We start from the raw sequence: 21,236 nt of genomic DNA, 5'->3' as shown, positions 1-21,236 counted from the left end.
CAGCCAGATTAGTTTTGCCTTCTCTTCCTTTTTTCACTCTTTCTCTTCTTCTTCTCTTCTCTTACAAAACCACTTCTTTTCTTCCTCTTTCTTTTACAGTTTTTTTGTTTCAGCAGATTTCTACTTGGTGTCAAAGCAAGGCTAGGGTTTCTTGAAATTGATTCATGCAGTCCTAAATCAGCCAATTACATGAGGAGATAGAGGGCTGATCAATCTACTTCAGATTGCCCAGTTCTTGGACTTTTTGGTGGGCTTCAGCCATCAAGAAGGTGATCTGTATTTTGGCATCAAAACCAAGAAAAACTAGAGTCTCGAGAAGAGTCCTAGTCAAGTTGGATTCTTCAGTTTTGACCTGGTGTTGGGTGCTCAGACCTTTCTGGATTTCCTTAAGTTTTTTAAAAGGGGAGGTTCATTTTTTTAAAGTTGGACTCTTCTACCTAAACTTTTTTTGTTTTCGAACTGATTAAGTTGAAATGGAGGGTTGGAGTACTGATCCTGGGTCTGGGTGTAGGAGGTACTAGTGATCCTATTGGGTTTGGGATTATTACCACAGTAAGATTGGATGGTACAAACTATTTAGAATGGGCACAATCAGCAAAGATGGCTTTAATTAGGGTACATTACTAGGGGAGAGAAGAAACCTGATACAAATTCTTCCCGATGGATGCAGGAAAATTACATGGTGATGTCTCTTGGTTGTGTTATTCAACGTTATGTGACATTGGTAATTTTTTTTTTTTTGTGGGCTAATACTACAAACGAGTATGGGTAGCTTTTAAGTAAGAAGGATCCGACTGGTTCTAGCTCTTCAGGTAGGCAACAAAGTGCAGGAAACTCAGGAGCCAATCACACTACTTTTACTACATAGGTAGTTCATATGCTACTGCTAATTATGCATCCACCTTAGGTAAGGAGGGACCTCCCTGGATTATAGACTTAGGAGCATCTGAGCGTATGATCAATATGTCTACCCTTTTTCTTCTTACCATTTGCGTTCTGGTAGAGATAGAGTCTCTACAGTAGATGGTTCTCATATTCCCATTGCTAGGAGAGGGACAGTTAGGGTGACTAATGGCATTACTTTGTCCTCTGTTTTCCATGTTCCTAGACTTCACACTAGTGTTTTTCTGTGAGTAGATTGATAAAAAAAATTGAATAGTTCAGTGACTTTCCTTGTAATTGTGTTTTGCAAGATTAGGAGTCAAAGAGGACGATTGGGAGTGGTTGTGAGGTGAACGGAGTGTACCTTCTAGATGAGCTTCCAAGATATCAGAGTCACCATGTTAATAGCAGCAGTAATTGGTCAGAGTCAGTGAGTCTGGTTATGCTTTGGCACAATCATTTGGGTCATCTTTCTTTCAGTTTATTGCAACATTTATTTCCAACATTCTTTGAGTCTATTCAGTTGTCCAGTATGGAGTGTGAAAGTTGCCAGTTAGGAAAGCATTGTAGACATTCTTTGAGACCAAGTAACAAAAGTTCTTCTTCTTTTGATATTGTTCACACTAATGTATGGGGACCTTATCATATTTCTTCCATGGGTGGTTACCACTATTTTCTTTTGTTCATGGATGATAATATTTGATATTCTTGGATATACTTGATGAGATTGCGTGATGAGGTACCTATTTTGGTGCAATAATTCGGGATGGTTCTCACACAGTTTGGAGTGAGGACTAAGATTTTCAGATCAGACAATGCTAGAAAGTACTTCAAGAAAGATTTAGCCACATATTTATTAGAGCATGGATGATTCATTAGAGTAGTTGTGCTTATACACCATAGTATAATGGGGTGGCAGAGAGGAAAAATATACACATTGTGGGGGTGGCAAGAAGTCTTATGTGTAGAGACTAATTTATGTCTCTTACATCTTTCCTTTTTTAGCTCTTGGGAGAACATATTTATGTTGTATCTTATGTACATTATCATTTTTTGCTTTATTCTTACTTGTAAGTGAGGGTCATTGTCGACACAAATTTCATGTATGAATCCAAATACAATATTTGAAATAAATAGGATACAAACTCTTTGGATTTGAATTCTCTTAAAAGAGATAGAACCTTTGATTCTCTCTTGATTGTGCTTCTTGAAACATGAGGATTTGGATTGAGTTGAAGCCGAGGGTCGGATAATGTGCTCTCGTACTTTAGAAAATGACGAAGATTGCTTCCCTCAATTGGGCTTTGAAAGCTTGATCAAAAGAAGGATTTTGCAAGAACTCCGAGTGTGTTGTAGCTTTGCTCTTCAAAAAGTTGTGGATTTGTTTCCTCCTTCTCCAAGACCTTTCTAACTTCACTTAGTTTCTTCCTAACTCCAAAAAGTCCCCTCCCGCTTGATGAGAACCCCTATTTATAGATTTCTTGGTTTAATCTCTTAATCCCCTTAATTGAGGATTTGATTAGCTTTTCTTACCCTTTATAGATAGTGAAAGGGTAAGGTCAAGGTTGGGCAGGTTGCTTAGATGACAAGAGATCTACATCAAGAGAGTGTACCTTTGTGGGAAGAAATTTGATTTCATGGAAAAGTAAATAGTCAATGGTGGCAAGGTCAAGTGTAGAAGCCGAGTATAGATCTATGGCCCATGGTGTTTCAGAATTACTTTTGATTATGTCCTTGTTGAGTGAGATTGGGATAGATGCAAAGGAGTCTATGATGTTACATTGTGACAACCAAGCTGCAATCAATATTGCCCACAACCTAGTTCAGCATCACAAGACAAAACATATTGAAGTTGATAGACACTTCATAAGAAAAATGGTGACAACTGGAGAAGTTTGCCTCCCTTATGTCTCTTCTGAATTACAGTTGGCTGATGTCTTCACCAAAGGGGTTGCAAGGAGTAAGCTTGAACATGACCTATGCAAATTGGGAATGTGTGACATTTACTCCTAACCTGAGGGGGAGTGTTGAGGGATTTTACAGTTTTGTTACTTGATTTTTGTTTAGTTAGGAAGCGAGGACCACAACATATTATTTGGGAGGCTTTTAGAGTAGTGCTTTTGTGTTTTTTATTGAGTGTTTTGTATCAGCCACCTTATAAGGGCATATCAGTCCTTATACATAGTTTTTATTTAAAGTATGAACACTAATGGGAGAGAGAAGCCAGATTAGTTTTTCCTTCTCTTCTTTTTTTCACTCTTTCTCCTCCTCTTCTTCTTCTTCTTCTTCTTCTTCTTCTTCTTCTTCTTCTTCTTCTTCTTCTTCTCTTCTCTCACAAGACCATTTCTTTTCTTCCTTGTTCTTTTACAGTTTTTTGTTTCAGCAGATTTCTACTCATATAACCACTGCCACAATGTAAAACAGAATCAACAAAAGGAACATTTAAAATACCAACCTAGAAAGCAATGATATGCCCATCTTTGAAAGAATCTTGAGAAGACCAGATTTGACTGCCTGAAATTGTATCGAGCAATTAGTATGCCGTTTTGATGAATGGGTACATAGAACATTGGAGTTGCAGAACCACCTCTATGGCCCCAAAGTAGATAACCACAACTAACAACAGAAGTAACAGCAACAGCAATTTTAATAGTAATAGTAAAATGATGATGATGATGATGATGATGACAGTAACTTGTTTTGGAAAATTTTCATTATTTTGATTTTGGTTGAAGGAACCAAAAACAAAACTTAGATTATTTCAGTAACACTTAGGTGAAATTTGGGCTCTTTCATATTTGGTAACTTGTTTTGGTTTTTCATATTTGATAACTTGTCACCATGATTATTTCAGTGACAGTAACCTGTTTTGGAAATTTTTCATTATAAAATAATGAAAATTTTTCATGTCTGATAACTTGTCACCATGATTATTTCAGTGACAGTAACTTGTTTTTGGTTCCTTCAACCAAAATCGAAATAATGAAAATTGATACATCACCAAAAATTGATTCATCAGGCACCAAGCAGAACAAAATGGCAGACCAGGATTCACGAATCATGTAGCCAACCCCATCTAGTTGGGACAAGGATTCTTAATCAGGATAACTCTTGTGATCTACTACTTTCTGATATAAAGGGTTATCTGGCACCAATAAAACCAAAATTAGAATTTTCTGAATTTTTGTGTTTTATTTTAGATAGCAAATATATTTTTGTCACTACATATATTGTTTTGGGGTTTGGCCTAGTAGTTTGATTTGTCTAGTTATATTTAGTTTGTGCTTAAATTATCAGATTCATGGGTTATAAGTCATTTAGGAGTTACTATGTTTTCTTAAACAGTGGTAATGCTGTAATTTCAGTTTTTCCTAGTTCTAGTAGGCTGGGCCACCCCCATAGAAGGATCATTCCTAGCCCGGCTTGGAACATACATACATATGATATATAGTATATATATTATACTATACTATATTAAATAAAACATATATACACAAAATAAAAAATATCTTATTATAGGCCCTAAAGCGGTAAAGCCTAAGATACGCCCCTTAAATAGGTGTTAAACCAGGCAAAGCCCATGATCATCCCTACATATAATGTCTATATATTTATGTTCAAAAATGCAGAGACAGTTTTGGAATGGTATTCAAGTTTTTTGGTGCATATCATGCTTACAATGAGTGATTCCCATAAAACCTAGAGTGACTCTAAGGTTCCATTTAGTGATTCTGAGTTTTCTCCCTCTTCTTTTTCTCTCTATCCACCCTCTAATTTGGCAAGCAGCCATTACAGCCATCAGAAGATCAAGAGTTTTTCACTGGAGGGGTTTATTCAACACCCCTAAAGGTCTCAAAATGAACCCTTTTTTTTTGAGAAAAAAGGTAAATCGCCACTATCAAAAGTCAAGATTACATGTATAAGCCTTATAAGAAACAAGTACAGCCAGAAACTATACATTCCTGAGCCTAACTAACCCCCCCCCAACAAAACCAAAACCATCCAGTATAAGTCTGTATATTAGCAATTTTATGTTGAAACCTGGCATTTTCTAATTATGGCAATTTTTTTGTGCCCAACCATTTTCATTTGATTCCATATTTGGATGCCCCTATAGATCTTCATAAAATTTTCTACCAAATTTCGTCTCAAAACTCCACCTAAAGCCCTAGATTCTATAATTTTGGTCAACCCTTACATCTATCTAGGAGATATCTATGTACAAATTTTCATTGAAAAGTCCCAACCCCAAGTCCTGTTTTCCTCAATTTGAAATTTTTCATAGTTCTTGAATAAATCTGCCATTGTTGCAGTTAATCCCTGAGATCCTTTTCTAACCTAGCCAATCTCTACCTTTAGTTATAAAATCACTCCTTTTCTGTGGTATTTAGTTATAAAATCATTCGTAAACCTTAATCTAGCTAATTAATTTTATCCTAGACTCACCCTTGCATCATTTGAGTCCTGCATCAAATTGGTGCAAGAGCCATTGGTCCTACATTACTTATCCTTCCCTTATTCCATATTTGTTCTTTGTCCTGTATTCTGCTTCCTCTTACGTTTATTCATTATTTTACCACCAATAAATTATTCCTAGAACAGGCAATCTAAAACTAATTACTACTGATTTCCAAATCATTTGTGACATGTTCAGGCCATCTGGAAAGAACTTCTCATGATTGCTAAGATATTAGAGGATTAAATTATATCCTTGCAACTTTTAGGATTGATAATGGTTGTTTTCTATTGATATAACAGAATGTGCAAAAATGGCCAACTTTTATTCTCTAGGACTATTGGTTGCTGAAAGTAGTTGTAGGCTATGATACCTCAAGTCTTATACATGCTACAATACAACACTTGCTACTGCAGAGGCAATTCTAGATTTACTCTATGGCATTAACATTTTTAAAACATGTAAAATGATTTGTTTTAACAAACCATACTGTAAAACACCTATATCTGTTAGAAGCTTAATAAAATTTTGCAAGACACAAGTCTTGAAGAATGACAGTTGGCTTCAAAACTAGATATAAAAGCACGGTATAAGCATATCATATGAGATATTCCTATCTGCATCCTTGTCCAGGATTTTAGGAAATGGAGAGTCATCTCCCCATTGAGGTGGAGGATGATTTACAGGTTGTACTTGTATTTTTGTATAATCTTATCAAGAAGGCCAATGCCCCAGACTAAAGTACGGGTTATCCAGCCAAGTTCATGTTCCCCCTCTTTTTGTATATCCTGTATATTGCTGTTTTGGGTGTTTGCAGTTCTATTTTGGGAGTGGCTTTTTGTTTTATCAATAAAACTTGTTACTGATTTATAGAAATACAAAAACAAGCAAAAACTAGTCATCATTTAAGCCTCATGTCATTTGGACAAGAATATGGAGAATAATGTTGATTGCTTCAGTCTTTTTGCCCAGTATATGCAGATGGCCAGATACTAAGCAGCTTGCAACATTTTGTGTTTTGAGCATTATATATTTTACAGTGCTGTTTAGAACTGTTAATACACAAAGATTTCATTTATTAGAATAAGTGTTTCTTCAGGTAGTTCTGGTCCTCTATAAAATACCTAGATCCACCCCCACCCTGAGTATTAAATATTAGAGAACCTACTGCAGATAAAGTAGCGATTACATCTCTTCTATCATGCACACCTTGCAAAAGTTCCTTTGAGCCTGTTCCATTGTAACAGTAGGCATCTTTCCATTCCGCATCAAGTTCACAGTTTTGGTGCTCAGACGCCACTGGCGGCAAGTCTCCAATGCCAAGTATGGACATACAGCACTGCAGAAATTATTATAGCATTAAAAGCATGAAAGAATTCAGAGCAATGTGTATGGGAAGGTGCAGGAAAGCTCATAATTTGGAAGTGTGTTTATTTTCCATAGGAGCATTTATCGAAAAGAATTTGGGAGGAGCCAGAATAGTTTATAATTATAGGAAAAATATGCTTGGAATCATCCAATACAAGCAATGTAAAGCAAGGAGAATCAACATGAAGCAGCTGCAGCCAACAAGAACACATGAAAAAAAACACAAACACGTAAAAGCCTTCTATTCTATGTTGTTTGCTGATGACATTGTCTTAATTAATGAAACTAACGAAGGATTAAATGTGAAAAAGTTTATGGACAAATACTTCAGAAACAAGTGGTTTTAAAGTAGGACTAAAACAAAATATATAATATGTAAATTTAATAATAATAGAATGCAAATGAGAATACACTTTGGATTGGAGATAAATAGAAAATGCAATGTGACCTTTTCCAGTACCTTGGTTTGATAATTCATAACAAGGGAGAGATTGAGGATGCCCACAGAATTAGAGAAGGATGGACAAAATGGAGAGGTACATCCAGAGTCTTGAGTGATAGATGAATACCACTTCGATTAAAGGGAAAATTTTATAAAACAGTTGTAACGCCAGATATATTGTAAGGAGAAGAATGTTGGGGAGTCAGGAAACTTGTCCAAAAAATGACTGTGGCAGAAATGCATATGCTAAGATGAATGTGTAGAAAAACTAAAAGGGATAAGGTCAGAAATAAAGTTATTCGAAAGAACCTAGGAGTAGCTGCAATAGGTGACAAAATGGAGATAGAAGGGCTAGGGGTAGACCAAAAGGGACATGGGTCTAAGTATTTAGAAATAACTTAAGTGCCCAAAGTTTACAATGGATATGGCATTAAATAGAATGGAATGCTCAAACAGGATTCATGTAGCTGACCCCATATAGTTGGGATAGGCTTGAATTATGATGGTGATGATGTCATCACCATACAATGTTTTATGATGTCATCATGTTACAAGGAAGACCCTTCCTTTGCATCTCCCCAAACTGGTGCTTTCTCTACAAAGTTAGTGAAGGGAGCAGTTACCACCTTCTAATCTCCAGTCCTTTGGTTGCAGGCATTTGGGAAAGGCTTTTTTGTTCTGTTTGAATGCAGGTGGAATATACCTTTGCAGATTAGTGGCTTATTTGACCTTGTGACCTTTGTTTGGCCTAAGAGGAGGATAGAATCTTGTGGAGATGTGTCAGGGCTGCTTCATTTTGGGTGGTTTAGGAGGAGAGACATTCTAGAATCTTCAATGAGAAGGAAAGAGATGTGGAGACAGTATGGGATTGTATTGTAAACAGGGCTCTACTTCGGTTTAAATCTTGGACCTATTGCTCCACTTTTCTTTGACGATATGAGGCAGAATTGGGATGTTATAGCAATGAGCTCAGCCAACAAGGAAAGGGATCTTTCAGTTCAGATGCCTCTGGAGGAAGGATTTATAAAACTCAACTTTGATGGAAGCAGCCTAGGTATCAAGGGCCTTCTGGAATGGGGAGGGGGGGTCTTCATAAATTTAGACAGCCATATTATTGCCTTATATTCAAGTCCAATAGGACAAGGGGACTCCATCGATGCTGAGTTCCAAGCAGTGTTACAGGGGGTAAATATTGCTACGACTTGAACTTTAACAGATTGCTGATGGAAGGGGATTCAAAGCTGATAGTTTGGTGGTTGATGGAACCGGATACAGTGATTTGGACCTAAGAGGAAGCAGTGAAAAGATTTAAATGGCTGACTACTAATATGGTTAAGAGTTCAATGGGAAAAGAGATAAGCAAATGGGATGGCAGACTATTTAACTAGTAGGGGTGACTAGGAGTTATCCATTTTGTGCTCAGCTGTAATTTATTTATGTAATTGAAGCTACATCTTGCACCTGTTTGGGAAGCCATGATTGTATACCTTGCTGTTTATTGATTAAAAATAAAATTTCTATTACTTATAAAAAAAATGCCATCATCTTCATGGGGCATACATTGCTTTAAGCATCTTTTGCATTTTCAGATTGCACTCTATAGCCCATTAGGAACCACACATTTCATGTTTTCCTTGGTATATTGCCAGTTCTCATTTCCATCACTCACATACTGTTGAAGGTATTGGAAAGATGTCAGGTCAAGTATCCAGGAAGGATAAGCATTCGTAGCACCAAAGTAGTCCCTAAGTGGCATGTGGTTTTCCTTGGGAAGTCATAGCACCACCCTTGATGATAGTTTTTCAGGTAGACAGGTAGATGCCCAATTATTTTCAGATAGCATGTAGTAGCCACTAACATCATATGATATGAGGTCTCTTGCCTGCACAGTTGCCCCTCCCCTCTTTTCCTCCCTCCCTCCCTCTCTAACGTATGATGACTAGCAATCTTCGTATCAGCTTATGCAACCAAATGAACCACATTAACATAGGAATTCATTCAACTTGTCTGCAAATGCCCAAGTCATTTGTAAATTGATTAACAGCTTTGACCTATGCTGAGCACTAATTATCACCCAAAGGAATGGAAATTCTTTTGTTGATACTCTTGCTAAACAAGGGGTGGATAGAGATCAGTTGTTTTGGGCACAATTGTAAAAAGAAGAAAAGCTGTTTCAGGGAGAGATAAGAGGGCTTATCTCTCAATGCTTCTGTATCTTTATTGTACTCCTGCGCATCATTTTCAAATATTAATGAATTTTACAGTTACCAATAAAAAAAAATCTCACCCAAAGGAAGAACCAACTCCTTAATTGAAAATATAGAATAAGAGTTTAATAAATCCATTATCATTTCTCTCTTTAAGGGATGAAAAGGAACATGGAGGAACAACATGCATTTGTCCTTACAATATAATTTTCAAATTATTTTTTGTCACATAATGAAATGGATAACCAAACAAGAGTTAAAGCCTAAGTAAAACAAAGATCAGAAAGGGAGTTAAGAATAGTCTACAGAAAGATGAGAAAGGACCTTGCACCATATCCAATTAAACATGCAAACTGATGGGTGCTGAAGCATTGAGCAGTATCAGCTACAATGGAAGCCGACATCCGCAAGCCATTTTGAATTAGATGCTGGTGAACAGAACCAACAGCAAGAAGTATTGGAATGGCAGGTCGTGTTGGTTCCTGAAAGAAAAAACAATAATGAACTTCATTCCAGTATTGGATGATTTTATCAATTAACATTTCCATAATTGAAGGTAACAATGGGATCTGTAAACTAAAAGGCTATAAATAGTTGAAGACCTGGCACATAATCATACAAGATAGCGATTAATTATAACAAATGAATCACAAATGACAACATAAATGCCTATACGTGTGCATATATTAACATTAACAGTAAGTCATTAACATACCAAAACAAGAGGTACTGAAAGAAACAATTGCCACAACATATGAATGGAAACATAAAGCAGCTATAACAAGAAATACCAATAAATCCATTTAATTTCCATAATTGAAGGTAACAATGGGATCTGTAAACTAAAAGACCACAAATAGTTGTAGACCTGACACATAATCATACAAGACAGCAATTAATTATAACAAATGAATCACAAATGACAACATAAATGCCTATATGTGTGCATATATTAACATTATAACAGTAAGTCATTAACATACCAAAACAAGAGGTACTGTAAGAAACAATTGCCACAACATATCAATGGAAACATAAAGCAGCTATAACAAGAAATATCAATAAGTCCATTTAAAATCCATATGTATCAAACTGAACATGCAATTGGGTGAATTCAGTTAAAGAAAGCATGTATTCAATCATAAAATGATCCGGATGACTTGCCTATCAACATAATTTGGAAAATTTGACCTGGTTCCACAACTTAGAGCAGGTGTGAAAAATACAAGTAGACAAAAACTTTCGAATAAGATTAACATGCCTACAGGCTACAAAAGTAACAATTATATGACTCTCCAACCACAAGCATCAGGTTACCACAGGAAGCGAAAACAATGAATTGCACTATGGTTGAAAGCACACTTTTACAGTAAACAATGGTAAAGAAGGGAAATCTAAACATGTAACAGAAATCTTCCACAAGAAAGCACAAACAAAATCCAGAATACAGCTAAGGTTTTCTCTAGCACATATGATCTAATTTAGAAAAATGCAATGTAGAAACAGTGAAACGAAAAAAGGACATGTTAGTAGCATACCAAAATTTAACTGAAATATGATATAAATTCACTGAGTATAGCATAAAAAACTATTACTTACCAACTCCTCAGAGCGGTCAGAAAGAATAAGAAGTTGTGAACCATTTCTAACAGCTTCATCAGCATCTTCACACAATTTCTTTATTGTCTTTTCCAGGGAACCATCTAATCCTTTCCTAATATCAAAAAATGTCGGAAGTACTTGGGGCTTCAAGTAGGGATCCTCCATCAACAACTCAAGTTCCCCTTCATTCAACACGGGACTAGATAGAATAACCTTATAAAACATAATTAAAATAGTAAGTGAACAGAGAAAGATAATTTGTTATATGAAACAGATGTTCGTCAGAACAAACTTGAAGGTTCACAAAATATACAACACGCCTTGCAGGAAGTTAGAAGCAGATAAAAAAAGTGTTAACATACCTGGGAAGCATTCTCTGGTCCAACCTCTAAGATATTTCCACGCTTTCCAATATTGACTTCAAGAGACATGACTAGACCTTCTCTAAGGGGATCAATAGCTGGGTTTGTAACCTGGAAGAAATTTTGTGACTATTGAAAGGAAAAAAAGATAGATCTAAATGTAATTAACAGCATAGAGTAAGGAAATCTAAAAGCATGCTAAGATTGGTAAAAAAATCAATTACTATACTAAAATTAAATGCAGCAGAGAAAAACGTTAGTAAATGCAGAAAACAACCTCAAGCTAGATTTAGCGTAAGGAGAAACCTGTATGTTTCTATTTAGAGTTTATGCTAACTCCTACAATTTAAGATTTAGAAATCTCAAATAATAAAGATGAAATTTTATATAAAATTTATGTGCTAGTAAACCTCCAGACTTTTAGTTCCTGAGTGATGCCAATCATACACCTTCAAGAAAGATTAGAGATCCACTCTCACCATTGCTTATACAGGTGTTAAAAGTCAAGGGTATTTGTGTATTTTTATTATGAGGATGGTTTGGTACTTAAACCACCTCACTGGACACGTGTATACATCCTACTTCTACTTTCAATAATGGGATTACCATTTATCTTGGTTGCTATAATTTGTACAGTTATAATACTATAATTAGTCTGTTGTTGAAGCCTCAAAGTTCTGACAGCAACCACTTTGTGTCAAAAAAAGGCTTAGGATGGTATCCATTCTACACTCCCAAGACCCTAGATAGCTGGGACCAACATTGGCTAATGGCCTTTTCTGAAGCCTCAAAATTATGAATCTGGTTTTTTTGGATCAGAAGCAGGCTATTAAGCCACTCCCAAGCCCTAATTACAGATTAAAAAAATTACATTATACTTGGATGTCCTGTTTTGGCATATACTTGTACAGCAACTCGTTGTACAGAGGATCATATACTTTTGAGTTAATAGATTATACTTTACCTTTCTTCAAAAAAAAATATAGCTTAAAAAAACTTCTTTTGAGCCATTCAAATAAGAGCAATTTAAGATAATTTAATTAAGAGAGCCCACTTAAATAGGCAGCAAGTCCTAAACTAATCTAAATAAAGACAAGAACTACATTTATTTAAGGGATGCACTTTCTGATCCCATTAGGAAAGTCCATCTACAACCCATTCATTAAACTTGGCTGATTATGGCTCCATATACAATATTAATTTATAAATTTTAATAAATCTTAATTCCATGTAAGAATAACAGTTATCTACAAGCATTGTCATGAACTTGGCTGATAATGGCTCCCCACATGAAATAAATGTTAGAAAAAAGGCCTACAGCCACAACAGGATGGGACTCATTGCCATACGTAAAAATGTTATCTATTTGTTTATTTCTTCTGGATTCTCTCTCAAATGAAAGAGGGGAATATAAACCAGAATTTTCAATAGGACCAAAATGGACACAGGATGATTGACTTGTGTTAGTGTCGAGTATGTAGGGGTAATTTTGTCTTTGTGCTTGTGTTTAGGTGCTGATGTGTAAGTTTGTTAGATTTAATGTCCCTAACTTAAGTAGGGGCATATGTGCCTTTTCCACATTATTTTAGTAATATAAAATACATCTGGCCGAATGGGAGAGTGAATTTTTTCTCTCATTTGAACCAGAATCTTTTCTCCTTGTTTCTCTTCTGCTCTTCTCCTTTCTCTCTTTCTCTCCTCTCTCTCTTCCTTGACTGTTATCAGTCTAACAGGCAGACCGAACACTAACATGGTATCAGAGCTGTAGAGAACACTGATGTGGGCCTCACAGCTACGGTCCCACTGTGTTCGTAGGGTAGAAGATGTTCTAGTCTGCCTAGGGTTAGCTATTGGTCATTTAGTTGTTTCAGTTGTTATTTATTTCAGTCTTTGTTTTACTCTATTTGTTATGTAAAGACTAAGGGCAGATCTGTCCTTTCCATGTAATGAGCATAACCTATAAATATTAATTAAAGTGGCGGTGGCAGAACATTAAGTTTCTGCTCCTCCTTTCAACCCTTGTGTTCTACTGCTTCTCCTCCCTCTTTCTCTTCTCTCCTCTTTCTTTCTTCTTATCTTCGATCCTGAGATAGGGTTCAAGACAGATAACAGTCCTGAACTTCTAGTTGGTATCAGAGCTAAGTTCTCTCATGTGAGTCTAGTCCAGCCGACCACATGAGAACCATCTAAGGCTGGAAGCTGAGAAAGCAGAGTTCGTTGACTGGTTCTTGGAGATCTCCAGAGGATTAGCAGTTGTTTGAAGAAGTGTCACAGTTGTAGCAAGTTGGTGATCAGGAAGAATCAGAGAAGGCTAGGGTTTGGGTAACCTTGGTAGGCAGCGAACTGCATTCTACTGTAAGTTTTTACTTTCTGAGAGAAGTAACATCAGAAAAGATAGGTTGGACCTATCCAGTAAGGGTGGCCGAACTACTCTAGGGTTTTTTCTCTCTATTCTCTAGGGTTTCTCTAGGGTTTTGTCTTATCCCTACGGCAAACCCTAGTATTAGACCGAAACTTGTGATCTTATTCCTGCAGCATACCCTAGAATTCTCCTCAACATTGATCAGTTTTAGGGTTTCATATTAACCCTAATACAAACCTTATCCGTACGGCTCTTAGGACTGATTAAAACCTCGAATTGGCTTCAGCATATCAGATTGTTCTTCAAACTGTGTTTCAGTCTTCTTTTGGGGTTTCGAACACTTTTGAAGGGGTGAAAACAGTTCGGACTGTTGCTGTTGTGTGTGGTTATTGATTTCAGATCAGTCTTATATATATTTCATGCACATCTATCGTGAGTACAGATTGGTTCTCTACTGATTTTGTGACTGTTGTTGGGAGTTCTAGTGCTGGTTTTGACTGTAGTAACCATAATCTTTGATAATTCTGGTTCTTGACTGAAATGGAGTTTAAGAATCAGGCAGAAGGCAGTTTTGGGAACAGCAGTTATGGTGGTGGTTCTGAGATAGGTTTTCAGATTACAACCGTTAAGTTTGATGGACCAAACTACTTGGAATGGGCCCAATCAGCCATGATGGCTATTGGGGGAAGGGGCAAAGTAGGGTATCTCTTGGGAGATGTAGCAGAACCTTCCAAGGGAGACCCTATGTATACCAAGTGGGTCCAAGAAAACTACTTGGTTATGACATGGCTTTGTAATTCAATGCAGGCCCATATCAGCCGAAATTACTTATGGGCAAAGACAGCCAAGGAGATATGGAATGTGATGAAAGAGACTTACTCCCAACCCCTTAATATTGCTAGAGCATATGAGTTGAAATGTGAGGTGAATGCCCTTAAACAAGGAGAGAAACCGGTGTCGGTCTATTTCTCTAACTTGCAGTCCCTGTGGCATGAGATTGATCACTTAGAGACTCTTGAGTGGGAGAGTCCCAAAGATGCTCAGATACATAGAAAGCACATTGAGACAAACAGAGTGTTTGAGTTTCTGGCAGGACTGAATTCAGAATATGATATTGTGAGGTAGCAGATCTTGACCAGAGATAGTGTGACCCTCTCTGAGACATACTCCTTAGTGCACAGTGAAGAGACCAGGAGGAAAGTCATGATGCAACCTCAGCCGCTTACACCTGCCTTGGTAGCTGTCAAACCCAAAACAGAGGGTGATTCAGAGAGGGACAGAAAGAAGGAAGATAAAAGGGATGTGGTGTGTGAGCATTGCAAGAAACCTAAACACACAAAAGAAACATGTTGGAAGCTGCATCCACATTTGGTCCCGGCAAAGTTGAGAAATAAAAGGAGTAATGCTCATGTGGCTATGACTATTGATTCAGCATCCTCATTTGGCACGAGAGGCACACCATTAGAGACCTTAGCTGCAGTTCGGGCAGCTCTAATACAATTGGAGAAGGAAGTTGGCAGTTCAGCTCAGTTACCGCAATCATCATCAGCTCCGGCTACATCGGCCTTTGCACACTCAGGTACTCGAGCCTCGGCCTATCATGCCTCCGCTCCAGGTACTACTGAACCGTGTTGGGTAATAGATTCAGGTGCATCTGACCATATGACTAGCTTGCCCTCTTTGTTTACTACTTATCACTTATCTTCTAGTAGGGATAAAGTATCTATAGTTGATGGCTCTCTTGTCCCTATTTCTGGTAAGGGTGACATCAAACTGTCAAATACCATATCCTTGTCCTCTGTCTTGCATGTTCCTAAACTGGATACTAACCTCCTTTCCGTCAGTAACATTACCAAACATTTGAACTGCTCAGTAACTTTCTTTCCTGACCGATGTGTTTTTCAGGACATGGAGACGAAGAAGGTGATTGGGACTGGCTGTGAGACGAATGCGATCTATCTGCTCGGGGAGAGTTCTCGTCGAGAAGAGTCAGTGGATAAGAAGTTACTTGTTTCTCAAGTTGTGAGTCCGGTTATGTTGTGGCATAACCGATTGGGTCATTTATCTTTTTGGTCCTTGAAGAGTCTGTTTCCTACTTTGTTTGAGTCTGTTGAGTCATCTCAGTTGAAGTGTGAAAGTTGTGAGTTGGCTAAACATTGTAGAAACTCTTATTCATTGAGTAATAAAAGGAGTAATAGTTCTTTTGATATTGTGCATACTGATGTTTGGGGGCCATATCACATTCCTTCTATGGGGGGGTACAGGTATTTTTTGCTATTTGTTGATGACCACACCCGTTTTTCATGGGTTTATCTTATGCGATCACGAGATGAGGTGCCTGTCCTGACCCAAAACTTCCACCAAATGATCCAAACACAATTTGATGCCAGGACAAAAGTGCTTAGATCTGATAATGCAAAGGAATACTTTGCTAAGCCATTGGCATCGTACCCTTAATCATGGGGTTATCCACCAGAGCACGTGTCCTCATACACCTCAGCAGAATGGGGTTGCAGAGAGGAAGAATAGGCACATCTTGGAGGTGGCTAGAAGTATTATGTTTACCTCCAACGTCCCTATTCGCTTCTGGGGTGATGCTATCCTTACGGCGGTATATCTTATTAATCGGATTCCTTCTCGGGTTCTTGATATGAAACCTCCTTTTTCCCTTCTATACCCCAATGAGGAGTTGTTCACTATTCCCCTCAAGACATTTGGTTGTACCTGTTTTGTTCAGCTTCTTGGTCCCAATCACTCCAAGTTTCAACCCAAGGCCTCCAAATGCATCTTTCTTGGTTATGCACAAACTCAAAAGGGTTATTGTTGTTATGATCCTGTCTTAGGGAAGAAGTTTGTATTCATGGATGTCACTTTCTTTGAGGAGACACCTTACTATTCTCGGGTCTCTCCTCAGGGGGAGAGTAGTGAGCATTGAGATTTGGGTCTTTTTCTTCAGGGGGAGGAGTGTAGTGAGGACAGGGTTAATACCTTTGGGGCTGTTCCTTTACCTATTCCAGTTGATGATGAGGGCTGTAGTGATGAGGGTTGTAGTAGCGAGGGTGGTCAAAGGGATCGGGAGTTGAGAGTCTATCACAGGCGATGCAGGCAGATTGATCCTGGTCATCAGCAGTCCCAGCCAGCTACAATCTCTTCTGCGGCTCCAAGTCCAGATATTACAGTCCCAGGGCCCACAGAGACTCCTTCCGTTGTTGCTACCTCACCCTCTGCAAATGGCATTGACCTTCCCATTGCCCTCCGTAAAGGAAAAAGGCATTGCACCACATCTACAGCCCATTGCATCTCCCAGTTTTTGTCCTATGATCACCTATCTCCCTCCTACATGTCCTATCTCACCTCTGTTGCTGATGTCCCTATTCCGAGAACAGTGCAAGAAGCCCTATCAGTCCCGGAGTGGAGAGGTGCAATGCAAGTTGAAATGGATGACCTGTTGAAAAATAATACCTGGGAGCTAGTTGACTTGCCCAAAGGAAAGAAACCAGTTGGATGCAGGTGGGTATTTATTGTGAAGCATAATGCGGATGGTTCCATTGAGAGGTACAAAGCTCGGCTAGTTGCAAAGGGGTTCACTCAAACTTATGGTATAGATTACTTGGAGACATTTGCCCCCGGTAGCCAAAATGACCACCATTCGGGTTCTATTATCTCTTGCAACAAGCTACACTTGGCCTTTGTACCAAATGGATGTTAAGAATGCTTTCTTGAATGGGGACTTGCAGGAAGAGGTCCACATGCAGTTGCCTCCTAGATTCTATGATACAGAGGCAGGTAAGAAAGTTTGTCGGCTCAATAAGGCATTGTATGGTTTGAAGCAGACACCTAGAGCTTGGTTCGACAAATTCAGACTAGCCCTTGGGAAGTTCGGTTATGTACAGTCCCAATCAGATCATACACTGTTCGTCAAGAGGGTGGAGTCGTCACTGACACTACTTGCAGTTTATGTTGATGATATTGTGGTCACAGGAAACGACAACCATGAGATTGAGTCCCTCAAACAGCTCCTTCATCAAGAGTTTGAGGTGAAAGATCTGGGTACACTACGGTATTTTTTGGGTATTGAGGTTGCTAGATCTAAGCAGGGGATCTTTGTCTCTCAAAGGAAATATGTGTTAGATCTCTTGGCTGAAACTGGAAAGCTAGGTGTCAAACCTGCAGATACACCCATTGAACAGAACCATAGGATTAATGCAGAGAGTGGGGAGCTGCTTGAAGACAAAGTTATGTTCCAACGGTTAGTGGGAAAGCTCCTATATCTATGCCTTACCCGACCAGACATCAGTTATGCCGTTAGTGTTATCAGTCAGTACATGCATTCTCCTAGAACCACACACCTTCTAGCAGCAGAAAGAATACTAGCATACATGAAGAGATGCCTGGGTAGAGGTATACTGTTCAAGAACAATGACCACATGAAGGTGGAAGTCTATAAGGATGTCGATTGGGCTAGGAGTGTTAATGACAGAAGGTCTACCTCTGGATATTATGCTCTTGTGGGAGGTAACCTGGTTTCTTGGCGGAGTAAGAAACAAAGTGTTGTCTCTCGATCCAGTGCTGAAGCTGAGTACAGGTCAATGGCTAATGGAGTGGCTGAAATTCTTTGGCTGAGATCACTACTTGAGGAATTGGGTGTTGAGTATGAGAAGCCCCTGATGTTGTATTGTGATAATCAAGCGGCTATTAATATAGCACACAACCCAGTGCAGCATGACAGGACTAAACATATTGAAGTTGATCGACACTTTGTACGAGAGAGGGTCTCATCACAAGAAGTATGTCTCCCATACATCACCTCCAATATGCAACTGGCAGATATCCTCACTAAAGTTGTATCACGGAAGAAGCTAGAGGCAGATCTATCCAAGTTGGGAATGATAAACATTTATTCCCAACTTGAGGGGGAGTGTAGAGAACACTGATGTGGGCCCCACAGCTACGGTCCCACTGTGTTCATAGGGTAGAAGATGTTCTAGTTTGCCTAGGGTTAGCTATTGGTCATTTAGTTGTTTCAGTTGTTATTTATTTCAGTCTTTGTTTTACTCTATTTGTTATGTAAAGACTAAGAGAATATTTGTCCTTTCCATGTAATGAGCATAACCTATAAATATTAATTAAAGTGGCAGCGGCAGAACATTAAGCTTCTGCTCCTCCTTTCAACCCTTGTGTTCTACTGCTTCTCCTCCCTCTTTCTTTCTTCTTATCTTCGATCCTGAGATTCATTAGGGTTCAAGACTGATAACAGTCCTGAACTTCTAGTAGAGCTAAATTGAGCAAATCGGATCTGCCCAGAATTCGGTTATCTGCGCACCCAGCCTAGAGTTTTCTCTTATTTTCTTCGCCATCAGCTAGAGATAAGGGACAGGGCTGAAAAGGAGTGATCGCCCTCTTCCCTTGGAGGTTTCTATGCCTCTAGTTGTGGCTTTTGTGGTCGGTTGCTGCAGTTTCTAAGAAGCCCTCCCCTAATCGATGAAGAGAAGAGGGCTGATTCGTGTAGTGCAGTGGGTGTCTTGTGTGGTCTGATTTTCAGTGATCAGGTAAGAGGATTTTTGCATTTTTTTTTTGGTGTGAATCAAATGAGAAGTCTATTTCAGACTGTATGGTGGGATTTCAGATTGTAGCGTGCTAGGGTTTGTGCACCCTTCAGTGTGATTCAAAGGGGGGCTGTTCCTCAAACAGTGTTGGGAAGTTTCAGGCAGTCGCGGAGTTGGGTTTGTGGTGTAAAGAGTGCAATTTACAGCAGTAGTAAGTGCTGAAATCAGGGTGTAGTGTGATCTAGTGTGCAGTTTGCCGAATTCAGCAATATCAGAATTTAGCAATGGGAGACAACAGTGATAGCAAGACTAGTGTGATGGTCCCTACTGACTACCTGAATGTTCAAATGACCTCCATTAAGCTGAATGGAGAAAACTATGTACCTTGGGCCAAATCTGTAGAAGTCTTACTTAAGGCAAAGAAGAAGGTGAAGCACATAAGGGATGAAAAACCTTCCACCGATTCTCCTGAGTATGATGATTGGGAACAGGCAGATGCACATATCATCACATGGTTATCGAATAGTATGGAACCCAAGATTAGTGTAAATTTCATGTTCCTTGATACTGCCAAACAAGTGTGAGACCATGCTAAGAAGCTGTATTCGGGTCAAGACAACACAACCAGAGTATATCGGTTGTACCAGGAATACTTTAATCTACAACAGGGTAATCAGAGTCTTGAGGAGTACTATGCTAGTATGAGAAACATTCATAATGAATTGAATGTTTATCACCCCCTCACTTATGTGACTCGGTTTCTGGTGGGGTTGAAATCTGAATATGAACTAGTGCGGGCTCAGATACTAGGAGGGTCAACTGTCCCTTCCTTAGAAGAGGTGTTTGCTCGACTCAGGAGGATTTCCATTGGATCTACCGAGAACCCTAATATTTCTGATAGATCAGCCCTAGCAGTATCTAGAGGCCGTGGCGTTAGTGGTGGAGCTCGGGGAGCTCAGTCTGGCCGTAGTGGTAGTAGTGGACCGGCATATAGCCGGAGTGGTAGTAGTGGACCTACATATAACCGTGGTGGTGATCGTACTAGAGGTCAAGATTTAGGGGGAGCCCGCGGTAGAGGACGTAGTTCGGCTCCAAGGAGGTGTACACACTGTGGTAGGGATGGACATACCATCAATTATTGCTATGACTTGCAAGGTCCACCTTCAACTTGGGCCAATCATGTCGTGACTAGTGACAATAACTTCAGACAGGAGAGCCATTTAGCTAATCAAGTACCTCCTACATCCATGGATGTTGATGGGAAGGAGATGATGAATATTCCCCGTGATGAGTATGAGAGGTTAGTATAGGCCACATTTCAGTGGAACAAGGCCACTCTCGCACACTCAGGTATGGCTTGTCTGGCATCCACACCCCATCCCTGGATTATTGATTTTGGAGCCTCCGATCACATGACTGGAACTCCAGGTGTGTTTCTTCCCTCTCTCATTGCTCAGCATCACAATCTGTTACCTTTTAATCTTATGTCTATTAGTAAGTTTACCAAGTCTCTTAATTGCTCCATTACCTTTTACCCCTCTTCATGTGTTTTTCAAGATCTCAAGACGGGGATGAAGATTGATTGATGGTGGTGGAAGTACGTCAACAGCTCTCCAATCGTCCCTCTCTCCTCTCTAGTGGCAATGTCGATTTGGTCATCCTTCACTGAAAGTTTTGAAGTCTTTGGTTCCTTCATTGAGTCATCTTTCTGTTTTGGATTCTGAGTTGTGTCAGTTGGGGAAACATCATCGTGTTCCCTTTAGTCCTAGAGTTGATAATCGTGTATTGAGTCCTTTTTCTTTGGTTCATTCAGATGTTTGGGGTCCTTATAAAGTGATGTCATACAATGGATATAAATATTTTGTCATTTTTATTGATGATTATTCAAGGATGACGTGGCTCTGTTTAATGAAAGAAAAAGGTGAATTGTTTACCATTTTCCAAAAGTTTTATGTTGAGATTCGCAACCAATTTGGTGTTCACATTAAAATTTTCCATTCTAATAATGG

At 38.8% G+C, this 21,236-nt stretch overlaps 1 protein-coding gene across 2 annotated transcripts in view; it reads right to left on the bottom strand.

Moving 5' to 3' along the window:
- The window catches only part of LOC148845231 (ferredoxin-dependent glutamate synthase, chloroplastic-like), a 108,845-nt gene that overhangs the window by 32,865 nt on the left and 54,744 nt on the right, over positions 1 to 21,236 (bottom strand). For both annotated transcript variants that reach the window (XM_088953615.1, XM_088953614.1), the window contains 5 exons: positions 11,320 to 11,430; positions 10,955 to 11,170; positions 9,680 to 9,837; positions 6,548 to 6,677; positions 3,338 to 3,396 (listed from right to left, as the gene is read on the bottom strand). In XM_088953615.1, the coding sequence (XP_088809741.1) occupies positions 3,338 to 3,396; positions 6,548 to 6,677; positions 9,680 to 9,837; positions 10,955 to 11,170; positions 11,320 to 11,430 (674 nt within the window). The remainder of the gene's footprint in view (positions 1 to 3,337; positions 3,397 to 6,547; positions 6,678 to 9,679; positions 9,838 to 10,954; positions 11,171 to 11,319; positions 11,431 to 21,236) is intronic.

Source organism: Nelumbo lutea, chromosome 7 (genome assembly GCF_056320005.1).
Source record: "Nelumbo lutea isolate HS-2025 chromosome 7, American lotus-T2T, whole genome shotgun sequence".
NCBI lineage: Eukaryota > Viridiplantae > Streptophyta > Magnoliopsida > Proteales > Nelumbonaceae > Nelumbo > Nelumbo lutea.
This window is presented reverse-complemented; position numbering and strand designations above follow the sequence as displayed.